Genomic DNA, 19,554 nt, shown 5'->3' on the forward strand with positions numbered 1-19,554 from the left:
GTGCCAGCACTTAACCAGCCACTTCCCTCCCTGGGCCTCAGTTTCCTCTTCTGTAAAATGGGATGATGGTATTCCCTGCTTCCCCACACAGGCTGATGGGGATAGGGGGAGTCGAGTGAGAGTGACCTGCCACTATGGCAGAGCAAGCACTCTCCCAGGGCGTCCAAGGGGCAGTGCTGACGGAGGTCAGGACCTGGGGCAGTTCAGGCTCGCAGCCTGAGGCCCACCTTTGTCTAGGAGGGGCTGAATCATGACAGAGATGAGGTGAGGGGGATCGCGATCTGGGTGTTGATTCTCCCACTTCTGTACACCCCAGGTCAGCCTAGGAGAACCCCAGATGATGGGCCTGGGTTACAGAGACTTGTGGTCCAGCCCCAGCTCCGGGAGCCCAGGCATGTCGGCCACGAGCCAGCGGCCTCCATTGCCTCATCTGTACAGTGGAGATCATAGCGCCCACCTATGACTCAGTGCCTCTCGCGTGAACCGTGAGGTGCTCACGGGCCCTGCGAGCAGAGCTGCCTCCAGGCCCCCAGGAACGTGGCCCCCCGGTCCACTGCTGCTCTCTGTGCTCTCATTCCCCGCACCCCGGCTCTCTTGGTACGTTCACTCCTACGGTGGCCCACACTGCCAACAGCTCCCGAGTTCACACATCGCAGGCCCGGATGCCTGGACAGGCCGGGGTCTCCCCTTCCGTGTCCATCTGTCTCTGTCCTCTCTGCCTCCCTCTGTGATTCCTCCACTCATCTCCCCCACAGCCAGTCAGCAGCAGCTGGGGACAAGACCACTTGTCCAGGTCACTCCCTTCAGGCTGGGGTAAAGCATCAGGGATCCGCAGGACGCAAGAGTCACCTCCCAGCCGAGGAGGGCGGGAAAGGGGCAAAGTCTCTGCCAGAGCCACCGCCTCCCCCTTGCGCCTCCCAGGGCACTTGGTCAAATGCTTCCCTGCAGTGCGGCCATCAGCCTGCCCGCAACTGAAGGAATGCCTCCACTCTCCCCTCCTGCAGTTCCGCTCTGCTTGTTCCCGAACAGATGATAACAGAGATGGAGCATATGGGCCCCAAAGTCACCGGGCATTCTGGGAAAGTGACACTGTGCTACCCCGGGCTTGGGGGGAGGGGGCCCATCGGCTCCTGAGCACAGCTTCTCCCTTTGTTCTTCACAAGGGCGCAAGGTCGTCGCTCCTGAGCCTCCAGAAAAGGAAATGTGGACACTCGGACTTCAGGAAGAATTCCGTCTATTTTGTCAGCGATTTAGGAAGGCGGGTGTGGGGTAGGCGTATATGCAGGGGGGAGAACTCCGAATGGGGGCCAAGATAGAGGCCCTCCTGGGCCTCTCCTGCCTCAGCCCCCAACCCAGGTCTGCGCTGCCTGCGGGACACCAAGCCAAGCTGGCCTCCCACTCTTTTTACCCAGCAGCAGCCCACAAGGGGCACCTGCTCCCTCGGCCGCCCCACAGGTGTGTTGGGAGCCCCATGGAATGTCTCAAGCAGATCACAGGAGGCGCCTGACTGGGCTCCAGGCCGCACTCCGTGATGGCCTGGGTGAGTCCCTGCCCTGGGGTGGGGGTCCTTGGCACCCTCTAAGCTGAGTGTCTTCCCTCCCTGCACCCCCACCGGTGTTCTGTATGTCTCTGAGCCAGGCCATGAAGGATGCTCCTGGGGACGGTTTTCCTTGCCTGAATTGGGAAAGCCAGCAAAGGGGATGTGACATCAGTCCAGGGTAAGGAAGCCTCGATGATCTTCCTTCCTGTCCCCAGAGACATCTCAGGTCTGACCAGGCAGCCCCATTCCCTCCCCTGGCCTGGTCTTGGGTCACTCCTGCAGACACTGGGGTCTGGACACCCAGGGCATCGCGCCCTGGGCCCACATCCGTCCTGGCCACATGATGAGCTCATTTGAAGGCAGCTTGGAGCTTCAAACGTGTGGCCAGCGGCTGGCTACCCCCAGGGCTGCAGGTCAGGACTGGGGTATATTGGGAAAGCAGTGCTGGGAGCCCAGCTCACACCAGTGGGGAGGTGAGGGGAACCCAAGAAGGACTCAGAAAGCTAGAGGGTGCAGGGGAGCTGGATCTGGAAGACTGCAGGGGAGGGAGAGGAGGAGGTGGGGGGCAGGGAAGGAAGCAAGGAGCCTCCCCCTACCTCTGCCCACCCACTGTGGCTCCCTGGGTCTCTGGCTACGTTTTTGGTAGAGGAGGAAGCTGCCTATGTGTGTTCTTTAGCAAAGAAGCCAGTTGGTAAGGAGGAGCATGCCTTTCAGTTTTCCTTTCACCTTTGGCCTGTGATCAAGGTGACTCTTTGACTGCCACTACTTTTTTCTGACCTTCCCTGGGAACTCCTAGGAGGCCATAAGATTGTGAGTGTGAATCTTGATTCCTCAGGACCGCACGGGAAGGGACTGGCTAAATATAACCTGGCCTGCCTGTGGGCTAAGTAGGTTAGAGCCCCAGACAGGCCATGCAGAGACAGTACCGGCCCCTCCAAAGTCAAGCCCCCAACTTGTCACCAGGAAGCAGAGTGATCTGCACCCACCAGCATATTGCTCCTTGCCCTGGTACATTGGCCTTCCCTCCACTCGCGCACTGGGACTTGTTCAGAGAGCCTTAGACAAAGAACACTAGAAGGGATTGGCGTAGCTTCAGACGAGAGGATCCTCTGATCTGTGGGCAGCAGCTGGACTGGGACACTGGAAACCCGGGAGCCAGGCGTTGGCCGGCCAGCTGTTGGAGTGGTGTGGGTGATGTGGGGCCAGGCAGTGTGGACATGGGACAGGCCCTCACCCGAGGGCAGCTTTCAGGAGAAAGTAGGCGAGCACCAGGCAGAATCTGAGCCGCGCAGTGAGCGAGTGCTGCAGACAGACATGTCACCTCCCCACCACCGGCCTCAGTCAGCGAGCTGAGAAATGGGTTCGTAGCTGTCCTCCTTATCTCACAGGGCTAGTGCGGAGAAGAAAACGGTCTAGGCTGAGAACAGGCCTTGCTGAGTGTAATGAAGCACAGTCTGGGGAATGCGTGTCACAGCCTCTCCTCCCCTCCACAGGGCCACCCGTTCATCATGCAGTTCAATGACGGAAATGCCACCGTGGTGTCCATGTGGGTGTGCAGGGCACTGGAAGAGAGGCGGAATCAACAGGGGCCCCCATGACGCCACAGAGGGGCGCTGAAAGCCCAGGACTGGTCACCAAGGGGACAGCCTACCTGTTGCGCCCCGTTTGCTGTCTGCACCGGAAGAGCTTTGCTGGGCCCGGCCTCCCTGCTCTCACCTTCAACTCCGCCGGCAGATGGGCTAGCATAGGGAGCCCTCAAGAGTGGCCAGCCCTTGCCCTTCCTGGTCTGGAGGCACTGACTGGGGGTGGGCAGAGGGGTGGGGGCATCAAGAATGGAGGCTCCTGTGCCCCTGCCCCTCTTTTTCCTAACCTTTTTCTTTGTAAAGGGTCAGGCCCTGTCAGCGTCACTGATGGGAATAAAGATATTACTGCTTTGTGGTTGCCTCCCCACATGCGGGTGGTACTGTGGGGGGTGGGGGAGGGTCCTCCACTCAGCTGCCCTTCCCCAGGCACCTGCAGGCACCCCAAGTGCTTCCAGATGTTCTGTGAGGAGGCCCACAGCCCAGCCCATTTGACAGACAAAAGACTGAGGCATGGGGGTCCCCAGACCAAGTCCCGTGGAAGGAGCAGCTGAGCCAGCAATAGATCCAGACCCCCAGGACCCCCGTGGTGGGCTCCTTGCTAGACTGGCTTTTGTCCTACTCTCTATCCCACCGGCTTCAACACCGTGATCTGTCCTGGGGCAGTGGGTGAGGAGGGAGCAGGAGACCAGGAGTCAGAAAAAGGCCCTGAGTGGCTCCGAGAGGCCCTTCTCCCATCTCCCTCTCCCACGCCCCACCTCTGGCTCCCCCAGCAAGCTGCCCATCACTGCCTCTGACCCCACACCCTGCGAACCTCACTCATCTCGGGCCATTCACAGCCATCCTCTCCGGGAATCTTCCTGCCCAGGTAAGTGTGGTTACCCCCATTTTACAGGCAAGGAACTGAGGCTCAGAGAGGCTTGGGTTTCCACTTGCAGGTCAAAGTGGCATCTCCCACACGCAAAAGCAGATTCCTGACGCCACACACACATTCAGACCCACCTCCACCACTTTCCCATCCCAGTAAATGGCATCTCTGTACTCCCAGCACCCAAGCTAACATGCTGGCACTTGGCCTTGACTCCTTTCTCCTTCACACCCCACATCCAGCCCACCTGGAAGACTGTTGTCTTTACCTTCAAAATGTATCAATTCCACCACTCCTGTCCTTACCCCAGGCCCCACACCTGGACCCCTGCAACAGCCTCCTACCATGCTCCCCACTCCCACCTGCCCCTGCAGTCTGTTCGCCACACGGCCACTGGAGGGAGTCAGTGAAAACAAGGGGGACCGCTGCCCTCTCCTGCTCCAAACCTCCAGCAGAGCTCAGCTTGCCCACAGGACAAGCCAAAGACCCAGCAATGGCCTGTGTGACCCTACAGTCTGCCCCTATTAATTTCCTTTTTTTTTTTTTAATGTTTTATTTATTTTTGAGAGAGAGCGCACACACAAGCAGGGGAGGGGCAGAGAGAGAGGGAGACAGAATCCAAAGACAAGCTCCGGGCTCTGAGGTGTCAGCACAGAGCCCGACACTGGGCTCGAACTCACAAACCATGAGATAATGACACGAGCCCACTCGGATGCTTAACCGACTGAGCCACCCAGGGGCCCCTGCCCCCGTTATTTCTGACCTCAACTCCGGTCACCCCCAGCGTACTCTAGCCACCTGGTGTCCTCCCTGATCCTTGGACATCCAGGCACACTCCCCACTCAGGGCTGTGGCAGAGACATCTAGCAGACCCTGGGAGGTTCACGCTCCCTCCACAGTGAAGGGCTGTTGCTGGGAAGTCCCTGCCCAGCCCAGGAGGACGTCACCCAGTACCCCTTGCGTTTAAGAGAGCCACGTGACCAGTGCTTGTCAGTAGAATGAGAGAACAGAGTGTATGTTGCCTCAGGGCCAAGAAGTTTAAGGTAGGTGCCAAGGTGCCTTCTCCACTACACTTTCTCTCTCCTGCTCAGTCGGAAATGGCTGTGGTGGGAGGGGCTGAGCCACACGTGGAAGGAGCCAGAATCCTTGTATCACCACGTGCGGGAGCGCAGCTCATGCTGCATTGAGCCAGAACACAATTATTTTGTTGATAAGGTACAGGAAACTGGTATGCCAGGGAACACAGGCCTTTGTACTTGGCGTGAGAACAACTCTCACCCACATAACCACGTGGCTCACCTCTACACCCATCAGGGCTATGTTCAGATGGCATCTCATTGAGTTGCCTGACCACCCTATTGAAAATTGCTGCCCTCCAGGGTGCTTGGGAGGCTCAGTCCGTTAAGCGTCCAACTCTTGGTTTTGGCCCAGGTCATCATCTTACGGTTCACGAGATTGAGCCCCGCATCAGGCTTCACGCTGACAGTGCAGAGCCTGCTTAGGATTCTCTGTCTTCGTCTCTCTCTGCCCTTCCCCACTGCGCGCTCTCTCTCAAAATAAACTTAAATATATCATTGCAGCCCTCCGAACCTCTTTGGGACTCCTGTTCCCTTTCCCTACACATCTTCCTCCACTGCATTTGTGACTGTGTGATAAACCACTGCTTTTACAATTTATCTGCCATCTCCTCGCTTCCTGCCCCCTATGTACACTCCACAAGGGCGGAGATTCAGATCTGTTCCCTTCACACGGTATTCCCAGTGCCAAGAACAGAGCCCAGCCTGGCAGGTGCCCAGTGAATGTTTGTTGGCCGAATGGCTGAAGTGGCTGGCCTGTGATTTCCAGCCCATGCTCAGTCTGTCGCCCGTGAAGGAGCCACCCTACATGAGGCATCATTTTGTTTTCTCCTGCAGGATCAGAGTCGTACTTTTAGTAACGCTTTTCAAGGTGGTGACGGCCTCCAGCTGCCCCTCAGCCTCAAACTGAGCGCCCATCTTCTTACTGAGCACCTGCTGTTGCCTGGGGCTAGGAAGGTCACAGAATTGGATGAGGCCCAGGCCATCAAGGCTGCTGCTCCCTGAGTCAGTGCTCAGGGCAGGGAGGGCTGCATGGAATGGAAGGAGGGGCATTCAGGCCCCAGGTCCTTTCCAAGGAAGAGGTGCTCAGGGAGTGGGGAAAGCTCGGGGGTTCCCCAGAGGGGTCTAACCACCCCAGAACGTGAACCAGCCACCACCCAGGCTTAACGCTCATCCTTGCTTTGAGAAGATGCACCGAGCAAGCCTGTCCTGCCTAAATCGGAAGCCAGGGGAGGTAGAGAAAACGAGCAGGCCTTCCATGCCAGCCCCATGCTGAGGGCTTACTGCGACGGTCATCTTCACGACAGTCCTGTGAGGTAGGTGGTAACATTAATCTGCCCATTTTACAGATGGGGAAACAAGTACAGAGGGGCCAAGAGACATGGCCTGAGGTCTCCTAGCAAGTCAGTAGCAAAGCATGGTTTGGAACTCACAACCCCACCCTTAGCCACAGCTCCGGAAGTCAGCTTCCCACACACACATGTGCTCCATCCTCCATCTAGCACAGAGACTGCACACACACACACACACACACACACACACACACACACTGGTGCACAGAGTACCTGGGGGAATGGGGCCCAGGGATCTGCTCTGTGACCAGCCCGCAGGTCGCACAGGCAGAGCACCCCCCAATGGCGCTGGGAGACACTGCTCTGGAGGGCATACTGAAGCTCTGGCTACTCGGACAGAGTACGTCTCCATCTGAGTGTCCGTTTCCTCCTCAGTAGATGCAGGTGTTGATTTCACTGAATCCTGGAGCTTCTCCCAGCCCTGATATTCTGGAGCCTGGGTTACCCCCACAAGCATCCCAAGCAAGTAACACACTCTGTCCCAGAATTATGTGCACTCACATGCACACACACAGGTTTTGTTCACAACCAAGGTTTGGACCCCCTGGAGCCTTCTCACTCCTGGACCCCATGATGAAAGCCCTTGCCTTGGGGCAGCCCCCAAGGTCTCAGTTTCCTTCTGTTCAAAGCCTTGGGAAGATGGGGAACTGGGCAGTTACTGGGGGGTTTTCCTGCAACGTTCCCCCTGGCTGGAGGGGGATCTTTGCAGATCCCCTCTTCCCTCTGCCCAGAATGTCACCCCAACCATCTCCCCCTCCCTCCTCCATGTGGCCAACTCCCATGCCTCCCATCAGGCCTCTCAAATGGCACCTTTTCTTGGAAGCTTCTTTATTTAAAGCCTTCTCTGGGTACAGACTGTGAGCCCCTCCAGGGCAGGGATGAGTCTGACTCCTCTCTCCCCGGGGCTTGGCCAGGGCTGGCAGGGGGAAGGTGCTCCAAGGTGTGGGAGGGAAGGCTGGAAGAATGGAAGGAGGGGGTATTCAGGTCCCAGGCCCTTGGGGCAGCCCCCTCTCCCCAGGACTTGTCACTGTCCTGTTCTGGCCTCTTGCTCCAACCCTCAGTAAAGTCCATCTGCCTTCTAACCAGAGCCTCCTGGAGACCAGAACCCCATTAGATGCAGCCTCCGTCCTCTCAGACCCTCAGGGGAGCCTGAAGGGGAGTGTTTCTAGGACAGAAGCATCTTTGCAGGGTCCCCAGGTCACCCTGGGAAGCAGGTGCTGCCGCCCTGGCTTGGAGGTAAGGAGGCCCTTTGGCACTCAGCCCACTGTCCCTTCCTGGTTCTGTCCTTCAGTTTTCCCAACTGTGAAATAAAGGTTACAAAATCCCAGAACTTTAGAGATCCTCCAAAAAAGCAAAGGGGACAGAGGGAGGAACGTGGGATCCTTGCTTCCCAGATGTGCTTAGACAATGCCTTGTGGCCCAGAGCAGTATGACCCAGAGCCTCCAGCCAGGAACCCACCTCAGTCGGGGATGGGCAGGCAAGTGCAAGGTGGGCTGAATAACCTGGCTAAGGATGGCTGCAGGGGCCCTGTCTGGAGGCCAAGGACCTAGGACCTTGTGTTCCAGCTGACCATGCCCGCACCTTTTCAGGAAGGCATATGCTTCCAGGTCTGTGTACCCTCGACTGAAGGCTGGAGAATGACCTCAAAGCGACATCCCAGGAGTGATGGGTAGGCAGGCTGGCAGCTCTCCCGGACCCTGTCCATCACACAGGTTGGTCAGAAGGGGATGAGCAGACACACCTGGGTGGTGGCTCAGCGGGTTAAGCATTCGACTCTTGATCTTGGCTCAGGTCATGATCTCACGGTTCATTAGATCAAGCCCTACATCGGGTCTGTGCTGATTGCATGGAACCTGCTTGGGATTCTCTCTCTTTCCATTCTCTCTCTCTCCCTCTCTCTCTCTCTCTCTCTCTCTCAAAATAAACATGAAAAATTTTTTAATAAAATAAAATTAATAGAATAAAATAATAAAAGAAGGGGATGGACAGCTGCCTCCACATTGGCTGGGGGAGCCCAGAGAGAGCCATGATGCCACCTCAAAGAGGTCTGTCCCACTGACTGCTCAGATTCCCCATTAGAGCTTCATCCTTTAGCTAAGTCTGGGCCCTATCAAGTTGGGAGCCTCTGTTCTCGGTGCAGAGGGAGGATGGGAGAGAGAACAGGGGACAGGAGTCCTGTGGGCGTGGGGTGGAGGAGGGAGGAGGGGGAGGGCAGTGCCGGGCAAGCTGGGAAGAGGCTGTGCAGCAGTGGGAACTGGAGGACAAGGCGGGAGCCAGCGCTGACAGCTCTCCACAGCCCAGGCGGCCAGCGGTTCCTGACACTGCACTGGGGCGGGTGGACTCCCAGGACTGTACCTGGACCATGTCCTAACTTCTGTACTGAGGGTCAGGGTGTTTCCACTACGAGCAGGTGGGAAGCAGCCGGCCTCGGCGCTGAGGTGCGTGTGGCCAAGGCCAGCAGGTGTGGGGATGTGGGGAGGGGCTGGCAGGGGAGCCCAGGTGCTCAGAAGCAGGGCCTGGTCCCCGAGCCGGGTCCTCCGTGGGCGTGAGCTGCCAGCATGGAGCGGGAGGAGCAGACGGGAAGCGGGAGGAAGTCAGCCAGCCTTCAGTGGTGAGGCTGGGCCGGCAGACATTGTGTCCCTGATCCACCAGGGGTGCTCATGAACTGGGGAGCAGGTGGGTGTGGTGGGGCAGGGCTGGCTGGGCGAGGCCCCTCAGGGGGAGGCCAGACGGAGTCCTGGAGGCAGCCTGGGTTGAAGCAAGCCACCGAGATGCCTTTTAACGTGGGGCAGGGGTAGGGGTGGCAGAGCCCAGGCCTCGTAATGACAAATTTTCTGCTGAACAGCTACAAATATTTGCTGTGACTTTGGACAGAGTCTGAAAAAGACTTTGTTTCCTCCCTTGGCGGTATCATTTGTCTTGTTTTGAAGCCAGAGATTGCAGGCGCGAACTTATAGACTAAAGTTTGTCTTAATTGCTGTGGTGTCACCACCTCTCTGGCAGATAACAGCACAATGAACGAGTCGATGGGGCTGAGCCCTCCAGGTCCTTCTTCTAAAGTGAGACAAATTTCCCTCCTTTGAGCCCAACAGTCCATCGGCAGCCCTGTCATTTATTTATCTCCCTAACAGTTTGCATTAACTTGCAAGGGATAAAAAGTCTCTCCTGCCCACAGACTTAGTTAAAGGCATCCAGTCGGGGGAAGTCTGGCTGCGCCGAAGGTTCTTCCCAAGGATGTGCTCTTTATCCTCCCCCAACTTTGGCGGGGGTGAGGGACCATAGTAGGGAAAGCAGTGGGGGTGCACGCTGGGAAAAGCAGTGAGGGCAGCAGGATGGAAAAAGAGGGTACGGGGGTACCCAGAGTCCCCTGGTCCAGATCACTTCAGTTCTGAGAAAAAAGAAATAACACTTTGTTACAGCATAGCTGAGCACGGCATACTGCTTTCAGCCTCTCCTTGCCTCATCTGGTCCTCTCAGCACCCCTGCAAGGGTGGAGCATGATCACCCCGCCTCTGTCTCCCGCTCCATGTTTCCATCACAGGAGGTGATGCTCTGCTTCCCGAATGAACCCAGTCTTCTCTGCCTCCCAGCCATTGTACAGGCTCTTCCCTTAGCCCCGACACCTTTCCCAATGACCCCTTTGTCTCTGAACTAACTCCTACTCATCCTCCAAGGCTGGGCTGAAATGCAGTTCCAAGGAGGGAGGGGTAAGGGGGTGGACAGACTTGTTCCCCTGTGGCCCCAGAGCCCCCATCAGTGCCTGGCCTCGCTGTGCTATCCTTATCTGTTTTCTTACCCCACCCATCAGCCTCCTTCCAGTGAGAGCCCAGGAAGGCAGGAGCAGGGAGGGGGGCGGGGGGTGGGGGGTGGTAAAAGCACCGGGCATTCAGGTGATTCAGGGGAAATAGCAGTTAAATAAATGGAGGGGGAAGGGCAGGGCTACAGCCAACTCAGTGAGGTGGCCTTGCCCTCCTGCCTCCTGGGAACAAGATCCCAATAGATGCTGCACTGTGACGGGGTATAGGTACTCCTCAGATTCCTTATTTTTGTAATCATAATTTGTTTTAAAGATATTTAGTTGTATTTTTTAATATTTATTTTTGAGAGAGAAAGACAGAGCGCAAGTGGGGGAGGGGCAGAGAGAGAGGGAGACACAGAATCCGAAGCAGGCTCCAGATTCTGAGCTGTCAGCATAGAGCCGGATGCGGGGCTTGAACCCACGAACTGCAAGATGGTGACCTGAGCCAAAGTCAGACGCTTAACGGACTGAGCCACCCCAGGCGCCCCTAAAAATATTTTAAATACCTTGGTCAGGAAGGCAGTGAGAGAGGCAGCCTTCAATGTGAGTCTTCTGACATGCAAATGGCGCCCTTCTCCTCCACCCCATGGCCTCCAGGGCCCTTTTTTGGCAGTCCTAGGGGGGAGGTGGTGGAATGTGGCAATGAAAGGCATGGGCTTGAAGTCACACAGACCTGGGCCCATATCCTAGCTGTCTGTGTGACCCTGGGCAGGATACCTAACCTCTCTGAGCCTCAGTTCCCTCATTGGTCAAATGGGATAATGACACTCACCTCATGGGTTGTTGGTGTCATTATTAAGTCATCTTTGATGCTGACCAGGACATGCACAAAAGGGCTGGCTTCCTCCTCCCAGGCACCCCTGCCCCACTTACACATACAGCCCCACACACCCACTCCCCAGTCCCTGTGGCCTCCCACTTTTTTGCCTGCCTCCCTCCCTCAGTAGTAGGCAAAATATGAGAGCCCCCCTCCAAGGAAATTCACTTCCCAATACCCAGAAACTATGAATAGATTATGTTAACATGGCTAAGGGGAATTAAGGTTGCCAACCAACTAACCTTTAAATAATCTTAAGATTATCCTGGATTATTTTTAAGTTTATTTATTTGAGAGAGAGACAGTGCAAGTGGGGGAGGAACAGAGAGGGAGAGAGAATCCCAAGCAGGCTCCACACTACCAGCGCAGAGCCTGATGCGGGGCCCCAACCCATGAAACTGTGAGATCATGACCTGAGCCAAAACCAAGAGTCGGACGCTTAACTGACCGAGCCACCCAGGCGCCCCAGATTATCCTGGATTATCCAGGTCAGTCCAGTGTGATCACAAGGGTTGCTCAAAGTAGAAGAGACTGGCAGGAGTGGAGCAGCAGAGTCAGATTTGAAGATGCCAGGCTACTACTGGCTTTGAAGATGGAGGAAGGAACCGGGAGCCGAGGGATAGAAGTGGCCTCTAGAAGCTGGAAAAGGCAAGGAAACGGATTCTCCCTAGAGCCTCCAGTAGGAACGCAGCTCTGCTAATGCCTTGCTTGTAGCCCAGTGAAACCCGCTTCCAACTTCTGCCCTCCAGGATTGTAAAATAATAAATCCGTGCTGTTTTTAAAACGCTGTGGTCATTTGTTAGAGCAGCATTAGGAAACTGAAACGATGTCTCCTCTTCGTCTTCCAGCCCAGGCTGCCCAAATGCCTTTGGGACGAACCCTCCCGTGGGTACATCCCTTCACAGTTTCCAACGCACACGTTCTAGGCTGCCACCCTTAGCAGCCCTCCCCACTGACCAGCCCACACCCCCACACTCTCTCCCGGTGCCAGGCAGCCGGCACCGCCACCTCTTATTCTTCAAGAGGCAGGTTCCCTCAGACCTCTAGCTCCACTCCCCTCCTTGAGCCCTGGAGGCTGGGCCCTTACGGGGCTTCACCCATCTGGGCACCGGGGCCTCTCTGATCCCCCAGCAGGACCCACTGCAGGCACTGGAGACACTGTTTATTCATCAAATACTTCCTCAGCACCTCCTGTGTGCCACGGGCTGGAGACACGGCTGGGAGCGAGGAGCTCATGTTCCAGCAGGGGAGACAGACAAAAAAGAATGCCATAACTTCAGGTGAGGACGGCTGCTGTGAAGAAATCAAGCAGGGTAAAGGGACAGAGAGGACGAGGGCTGGGGTGGCAGCGGTGGTGTTGGGAGTAAGATCCCCTTACCGTTTCCAGTGATACCACTAAGGAAACGAGTCCCCCCTCCGTGTGCCTGGCACTGTGCTGGGCCCTTGGCATATCTCAGTTAGTTCTCCCAACAACCCTATGATGCCAGCATGCCATTTCACAATGGAGAAAGCGGGGGCACAGAGAGGTGAAGTGATTTGCCCAAAGCCGCACAACCAGGAAGCAGTAACCCTAAGATTTAAATCCATACCTGCCCTGAGGTGAAGGCTGCTTCCTCCCTGTCAGATGCAGGCTATGTTCTCTGAGGACTCCTCGGTAAGAGAGACAGAACACCCCATAGTCACTCCAGCCCAGGCCGACGTAGTAAAAGAGGCACAGGCCACACACATCAGGAGCCAGATGGAAGAAGTTAATCATCAATGGGGAAAGGGGAAAAGCCTCAACACTATTAGCTGGAGACTGGTTCCTGATTCCTGTGAGGTTGTGGAGAACTCCCATTTACAGCTGCAGAAGGAGGAGGCCGGGGGAGGGGGAGCAGCTCTTCTCTGGGAAGACCCCATCTCTCCTGGGGAAAGAAGGATAACCATTTCGCCAGACCCGAAAAGCCAGTAGGTTGCTGAGAGAATTTAATGGGGAGAGACTCGTCTTTTCGACAAATGGTGCTGGGGCAACTGGATCTCCACATGCAAAAGGATGAATTTAGATCCCTACCTTACATCGTGCCCCAAAATTACCTCTAAATCGATCATAGCCCTCAACGTAAGAGCTAAAACTATAAAGCTTAGAAGAAAATGTGGGTGTAAATCTTATGACTTTGGGCTTAGCAGAGTTCTTAGATATGACACCAAAAGCCCAAAATGGCAAAAAAATAAAACCAATAAATCATGTCATCAAAAGTAAAAACTTTTCTGCTTTTAAAGGACACCCTTAAAAGACAAATTATAGAAGAGAAGATATTTGCCAAACTTGTATCTGACAAGAGCCTTGTGCCTAGAATATACACAGAACTCTTTCAATTCAATAATGAAAGTAGAAATAACCCAATTGGAAAAGTGGGGAAAGGACCTGAACAAACATTTCTCCAAAAAAGATGTGTAAATGTCTAATAAGCACATGAAAAGATGCTCAGTATCATTAGTCACGAGAGAAATACAAGTCAAAACCACATTGAGACACTATAGCACACCCACTAAGATAGCTGTAATAAAAAAGACAATAATAAGTGTTGTCAAGGATGCAGAGAAACCAGAACCCTCATATATTGTGGGTAGGAATGTAAAATGGTACAGTACATTGGAAAAAGTCTGATGGTTTCTTAAACAGTTAAACCTAGAGTTATCACGTGACCCAGGAATTCCACACCTAGATGATATCCAAGAGAATTAAAACATACAACCACACAAGAACCTGCACATGAATGTTCATACCAACCTCATTCAATACAGCCAAGAAGCGGAAACAACCCAAATGTTCATCAATAGATGAACAGATAAGCAAAATATGGGATTCCCATACAATGGAATATTATTTGGCAATGATAAAGGATAAAGCACTGATTTGTGCCTCAACATGGATGCACCTTAAAAACATGCTAAGCAAAAGAAGTCGGTCACGAAAGACCACATATTATGTGTTTCCATTTAAATGAAATGTCCAGAATTGCAAATATATAGAGGCAGAAAGTAGCAGTAGCTTAGGGCTGGGGAAGGTGGGGAGCTGTAGGGTGATAACTAATGGGTACAAGGTTTTTCTTTGAGGTGGTAAAACTGTTCTAAAAGTGATGTTTGCACAATTCTTTGAGTATACAAAAACCATGGAATCGTAGGCTTTAAATAGGTGAACTATATAGTATGTGAATTATACCTCAACAAAGCTTGACCTGTCCCAGGAAGCAGACTGGACTCCACCAATATTCAGGCAGCTGTCTGGAAGTGATCTGAGGCTATCTGGGAGAGGAAGACTCGTGTGTGCTGGGCACCCTCTCTGCACCCTGTGCTTTGTGCAGGGCTGGGAGTAGGGAAAGGATTTCCAGGACCCAGAAAGAGAATGTCTTCTTAAATCTTGCACCCTAGGTACTTCACTCTAGTCCCAGACCTGGCTATGTGCCACACACCCAGCCACTTGTTTAATCGTTATGACATCTCTGTAACACCCAGATGACTACTCTACAGATGAAGGTTGAAAGACTCAGAGCAGAACTGGGATTTGAACCCAGGTCTTGCTGGCTCCAGAGTCTGTCCTCTTTCCAGCCCTCCCCCACCATGCAGAGTGAAAGAGGCCCTGGGAAGGAAGCCCCTTACAACCAGGGAGAGTTCAGCCAGCTGTCCCACCTCCCACCTGCCAGGGCCTAACCCCACCTTCTAAGAGAACAAGCCTTGGGGGACTCTACCTGAGTAGCTGTGCCTGAACCTTGAGGAACCCCAGGACCTCCTAGATCTAATCACCAGGGAGCACAGAACCTTTTACTCTTGAAGAATCATTTGGCCTCTAGACACCAAGGATACCATTCAATCACTTTGGCCAGCAACTCAACTGGGACCTGGGCTGGGGCTCTCAGCCTTTACGCTCAAACGCTGTTCAATCATTCAACAAACATGTTGAGCACCTACTATGTGCTAGACCCCGTTTTAGGCCCTGGGAATACAATACCAAAACAAAACGTTCCCATACGAGATTCAGAAAACACTCACAAAGAACTAATCAGGATATATTAACAAGTGAGCAATCTAAGGGTGAAAATAGAACACTACGAGACAGAGGGATGAGGCCCAGGCAAGCAGGCAGGTTTAGAGGAGACCCTATGTAGTGTTCAGGAGACGGCTCAGAGGCTTCTGAAGGGCAGACACTGGAAACAAGTGAACGCAGCCTACTTTGTGGGTCAGAAGTCCCTAGGTGCCGTTGAATGTTCTTGGTGTGTTTCCTTGGGTTGGTGGGAAATGTCTACATGCCCACAGAGTCTCCCCTGTGCTAAGGACCTTGGAAAGAGACTTGTAGCTAAGTTAGGGCTGATCAGAGGGAAGCCCTTGCAGGGGAGGACATCTGGGATATGAGCAGGGACCCAAACTAGAGATCTTGGGAGAGAGGGAGTCCTGGGGTCAGCTGAGCTACTCACCCACCCTCTTTCCATATACCTCTGCTCAGGTCTTGAGGGCTTCTATGTCTGGTTGGGACAAATAAATCTGGTCCTGGGCTCCCCATTTAGGCCCTCCCAGCCTAACTTGCTTCCCCAAGTGCAGAGCAACCCCCAGGATGAGCAGAACCAGGCCCCATGACCTTTAAACCTTTCCCAAGTCTGCCTGGCTCTGGGATACTACATTCAAGCAGTGGCCCTCAGCCCCCACTCCCAACTAATTCCCTAGGGCTCCAGAAAAAAAGATGTTCACCTGAAGGGCTCTTGAGCCTCCTAAATCGGCCAATCCTTCACTCTCAAAAGATGCTGGTCAGTGTGCCCTTCCTACAGATGTAGGCAGATATTGAGCCCAAGTCAAGGTCCACCTCACTCAAGCTGTGAGTAGAACTGGATCTGGGCCTCAACTTCCTTGCGCCTTCTGAGCTAGGAGTCTTCCGCCCGGTAGGGAGTGCCGGTCTGGCCTCTGTCTGAGCGAGGGGGAGAGTGCGCAGCCTCAGGCAAGTCCTGGCGCTGCCAGAGCCTCAGGCTTCCTGGCTGCACCCAGAGGGAACTGGGCCGGGAGCTCTGAGCACCTTCGCGCCTGCTCGGTGGCCCCTGCCTCCCCCTCGACCACACCTCTGCTCTCAGGCTGCGGCCCAGCAGGCCCCGCCCAGCCACCTTCACTCGCTCTGGCCGAGGCCGCCGCACGGGGTTCGGGTCTATCTGGCCGTCGGATTAATATCCAGATATTAAGTAAACAATAAATTAGCAAAACTACAAGAAAATTTTACAGCCCTTTGCATTTGGCAATCATTGAGTGTTAATTAGAAATTCATTACAATTAAAACCCTGCCTAAACAGGGCCTGCGCGCCTTAATTACATCTGATTTTTAATTCAGAATACGTGTTTACACAGTAAGCGCTACGTACCCCATGATTATCCCCAATCCTCTTTATACTGTACTAATTATGTAAATTAAACCTAATTAACTGACGAAAACTGCCGTTAATTCAACTGGTAAAAGATATGTGCTTGCGGAGAAGGCGCGGCCGCCTAGCCCCAGCCCATGCCGGAGCCGGAATGGGCGCCGGGCGCCGGGCGGGGTGGACGCGACGCCTGGGACGCGGAGGCAGAGCGGACCGGGCAGGGGGTGGGGGGAGCACGTGATCCTGACTCCGGCTCTCTGACCTTCGTGCCACCCGGCAGTGGAGAAAAGAGAGAATCCGCGCTAACGGGGGTCAGAAAGACCAAGGGCACGGAGTGCCGCGGGATCCCCAGGCTCTGCACTGGGCGGCGGGATCCAGAGCCCACTCGGAGGAAGACGGGTCCCCTGCTCTCGCGTCTGAGCCTGAGTTCAAGTCCCAGCGCTGCCCTGCACTGGCTGCCTGACCCTGAGCAAGTGACCTGGCATTGGTAGGCCTGTTTCCTCCGCACGAAGTGTTGCATGATAATAAAAGCTCCCGGTGACCTGCGCCGCCCTGCACTTATTTTCCCCTCACTAAGCGAGGTTCTCCCAGCAGCGTGCAAGGCACCTTTTGGCGTCTGGGAGATCAGCCTGCGTCCCTCGTTGACCGAGGAACCTGGGTGGGTTGGGTTTCACTGCCTGGCCCTCAGTTTCTGCCTGTAAAATGGGAATAAGTAATCCCTACCTACTCCCTTGTAGAACTGGCTCTGTGAGAACTGGCTCTGCAAACTGTAAAATGCGGTTCGCGGTCATACTAACCAACTAGACGCTGGTCCTGAGCAGAGCCAGGCCCGATCCCCGAGACCCGCTCCCCGGAGACCACTACCCCTCAAGCGAGCGATGTCGCCTCCCCAGCCTGTCTCCACGCGCCTCCAGTCTTTCTCCAGCTCAGACCCTGGAGGGAGCGTTGCGTGGGTCCACGGAGCTGGTCTCAGGTGCAGGGAGCTGTCCGCGGTTTGGTGCTGAACAGAGATGCAAGGGCGACCCTGCACGCCCTTAGTGCCATAACCTGGGGAAACAACTTTTGTCTGAGAAGTCCCCGGCGGGCCCTGGGGCCGGCTGCTGGAAACGCCCTAGAGACCAGCCCTAGAGGCATTGTTGGTCCTCCCAATACAATAGAGGCCGGACAGGAAGGCCTTGCCCCTCCTCTTTCCACTTCCACCCCCCACCACCACCCCGGGGCGTCCTGGCTCAGCGATCGTTGTCACTACACACCGAATTCTAAGATGCCTTTTAAAAAATCATTAGGAGCCTAAGAATAATTACCGAACGGGATTGTAATTATGGGGTGGGGGAGGCCGGGCGGAGGGAGGGGGGATGAGCAGGTGGAGGCTGGGGGTGGCTCTCAGACTGGGACGGAAAATAGGTTCCTTTTTTCCTCGGAGGGAAGTGTCATGGGGGGCGGGGTGGGGGGAGGAGGGTTAGAGCAGGACAGAGGCGAAGCCTGAGAAAGACGCACTAACAGAGGGGCCAGAGGCAGAGAAAAGGGCTGAGCCGGCTCTGAGAGAAAAGAGAGAAAGGCAAGGAGATCCAAGAGAGAGAAAGATGGCAACTGAGGGAGGTGAAAGAGCAAGGGACCCCGCGAAGGAGACAGAACCCTCAAACTTGGGGGCAGTTTTTGAGGCTTCAGAGAACATGTTAGCCAAGTGGAGGAGGTGACAGACGAATCAGGCTGGGCCTAGCCGACCCCTCTCTCCAAGGGCGAGGCCTGGACAATCCGCTCGCACCCCCAGAGGACTCTCCTAGGGTCCCTGCGAGACAGGGGAGAAGAAAAAAGCTCGAGAAGTGGAGAAGGAGTGACGAACCCCGGAGGAGGCGGACTGCAGGAGGGGAGAGGGCCCATAACCCTGAGCGAAAAGGAAAACGAGTGGGCGGGGGAGAGGGCGACCCCGCGCCGCTGGCCGCGGAAGATTTATGGCGCCGTTTGGATTCCAAGGACGGGCTGCGTTAGCCGCTGCTGCCAACGTCGGTAGCCGCAGTGGCCGCTGCGCCCCCTGCCCGGGCGGCCCGCCCCGCCCCGGGCCATCGCTGCCATTATTAACTTCTGTTTGATTAGGGTAATTGTTCAAACTTAGGCTGGACAGTATGATTAATTACAGTTTAATTAACGTGTCCATTAAAGACAGTTAATGCCATGGGGGGGCGGTGAGGGGGCGCCCGGGTATGAACAAACAGGGAAGGAGTGAGACTGGTAACTCAAATGAAGTAGAGACAGAGATTGAAAGGGAGAATACGGTGACCCAAACGGGTAGTGGGGGGAAAGAATAGTGAAGACAGAAACCGACAGGCAGAGGGAGAGAGGGGTGGAGATAAATGGAGCTTTAGAAAGAAAGAAGATGCCAAGGGGCATCTGTAGCGTCGGGGAGCTAAACCCCTACCACCGGGAAACTGAGTTAGCAGGAGAGCTAGAGAGTATTCTAGCAGCCACCTAGAAAATAGTTTACCCCAGGTAACTCCAAGCTATGACTTAGTTCCTGCCCTGGGCAGGTCGCTTTTGGTGGAGGCAATCAAGGCAGGGGCGGGGAGGGGGCAAATCCAATTCCCTAGTCCACTGCTCATTGAAGGAGTCGTTCCTTCCCAGGCTGGAGCTGTCCTGACGCCTTCCAACCAAGTCAGAGGCGGTGGGGAAGTTGGTTTCCCCCTCTGCCCCCTCCATAGCCTACACCCTTACCTCTTCCCCAACTGGCCGCTGGTTACCCAACTGGCTCCCCAGGGCCAATCTCGGGCTCCACTGCTTTGGCCCAAAAGTGATGCCCTTCCCCGCGCCCCTTCCTTCAGAGCCTTCCTTAGCCCCATCATCCGGCCTTGGCCCAGAGAGCTCCTGGTCCCTAGGCGAGGAGTGCTGGGCCCTTCCCACTTCATCCTTGGAGGCAAACTTTGCGGGCCCTTCCTCCATCCTGTCCCCTTTGGCGAGCGTGGGCCGCAGGTGCCGGGCGCAGGGCGCAGGTGTGCGGCCGCTTACCTGGGGCGCGCAGGCCCGGGAGCTGCAGGAGGCGGCGGGCGCGGCGCGTGGCCCGCGGGCTAGAGGACCCCGGGAGGGCGCGAGAGACTGCGCGGGCGGTGGGTGTGGCGCCTCGGCTCGCAGCTGTCAGGCGCGCCCGCCCCGCG

The 19,554-nt window shown here is 55.3% G+C and overlaps 1 protein-coding gene across 6 annotated transcripts in view; it reads left to right on the plus strand.

Annotated features, from left to right (window-relative positions):
- MAP2K5 (mitogen-activated protein kinase kinase 5) overlaps positions 1-3,474 on the plus strand; it is a 278,825-nt gene extending 275,351 nt beyond the window's left edge. For all 6 annotated transcript variants that reach the window (XM_086711030.1, XM_086711029.1, XM_086711032.1 and 3 more), the window contains one exon: positions 3,034-3,474. In XM_086711030.1, the coding sequence (XP_086567156.1) occupies positions 3,034-3,138 (105 nt within the window). In that variant the 3' untranslated portion in view covers positions 3,139-3,474. The remainder of the gene's footprint in view (positions 1-3,033) is intronic.
- The last annotated feature ends 16,080 nt before the right edge of the window (positions 3,475-19,554 follow it).

Source organism: Puma concolor, chromosome B3, assembly GCF_028749965.1.
Source record: "Puma concolor isolate L17-30 chromosome B3, mPumCon1.1.hap2, whole genome shotgun sequence".
In the NCBI taxonomy this organism is placed as follows: Eukaryota; Metazoa; Chordata; class Mammalia; order Carnivora; family Felidae; genus Puma; species Puma concolor.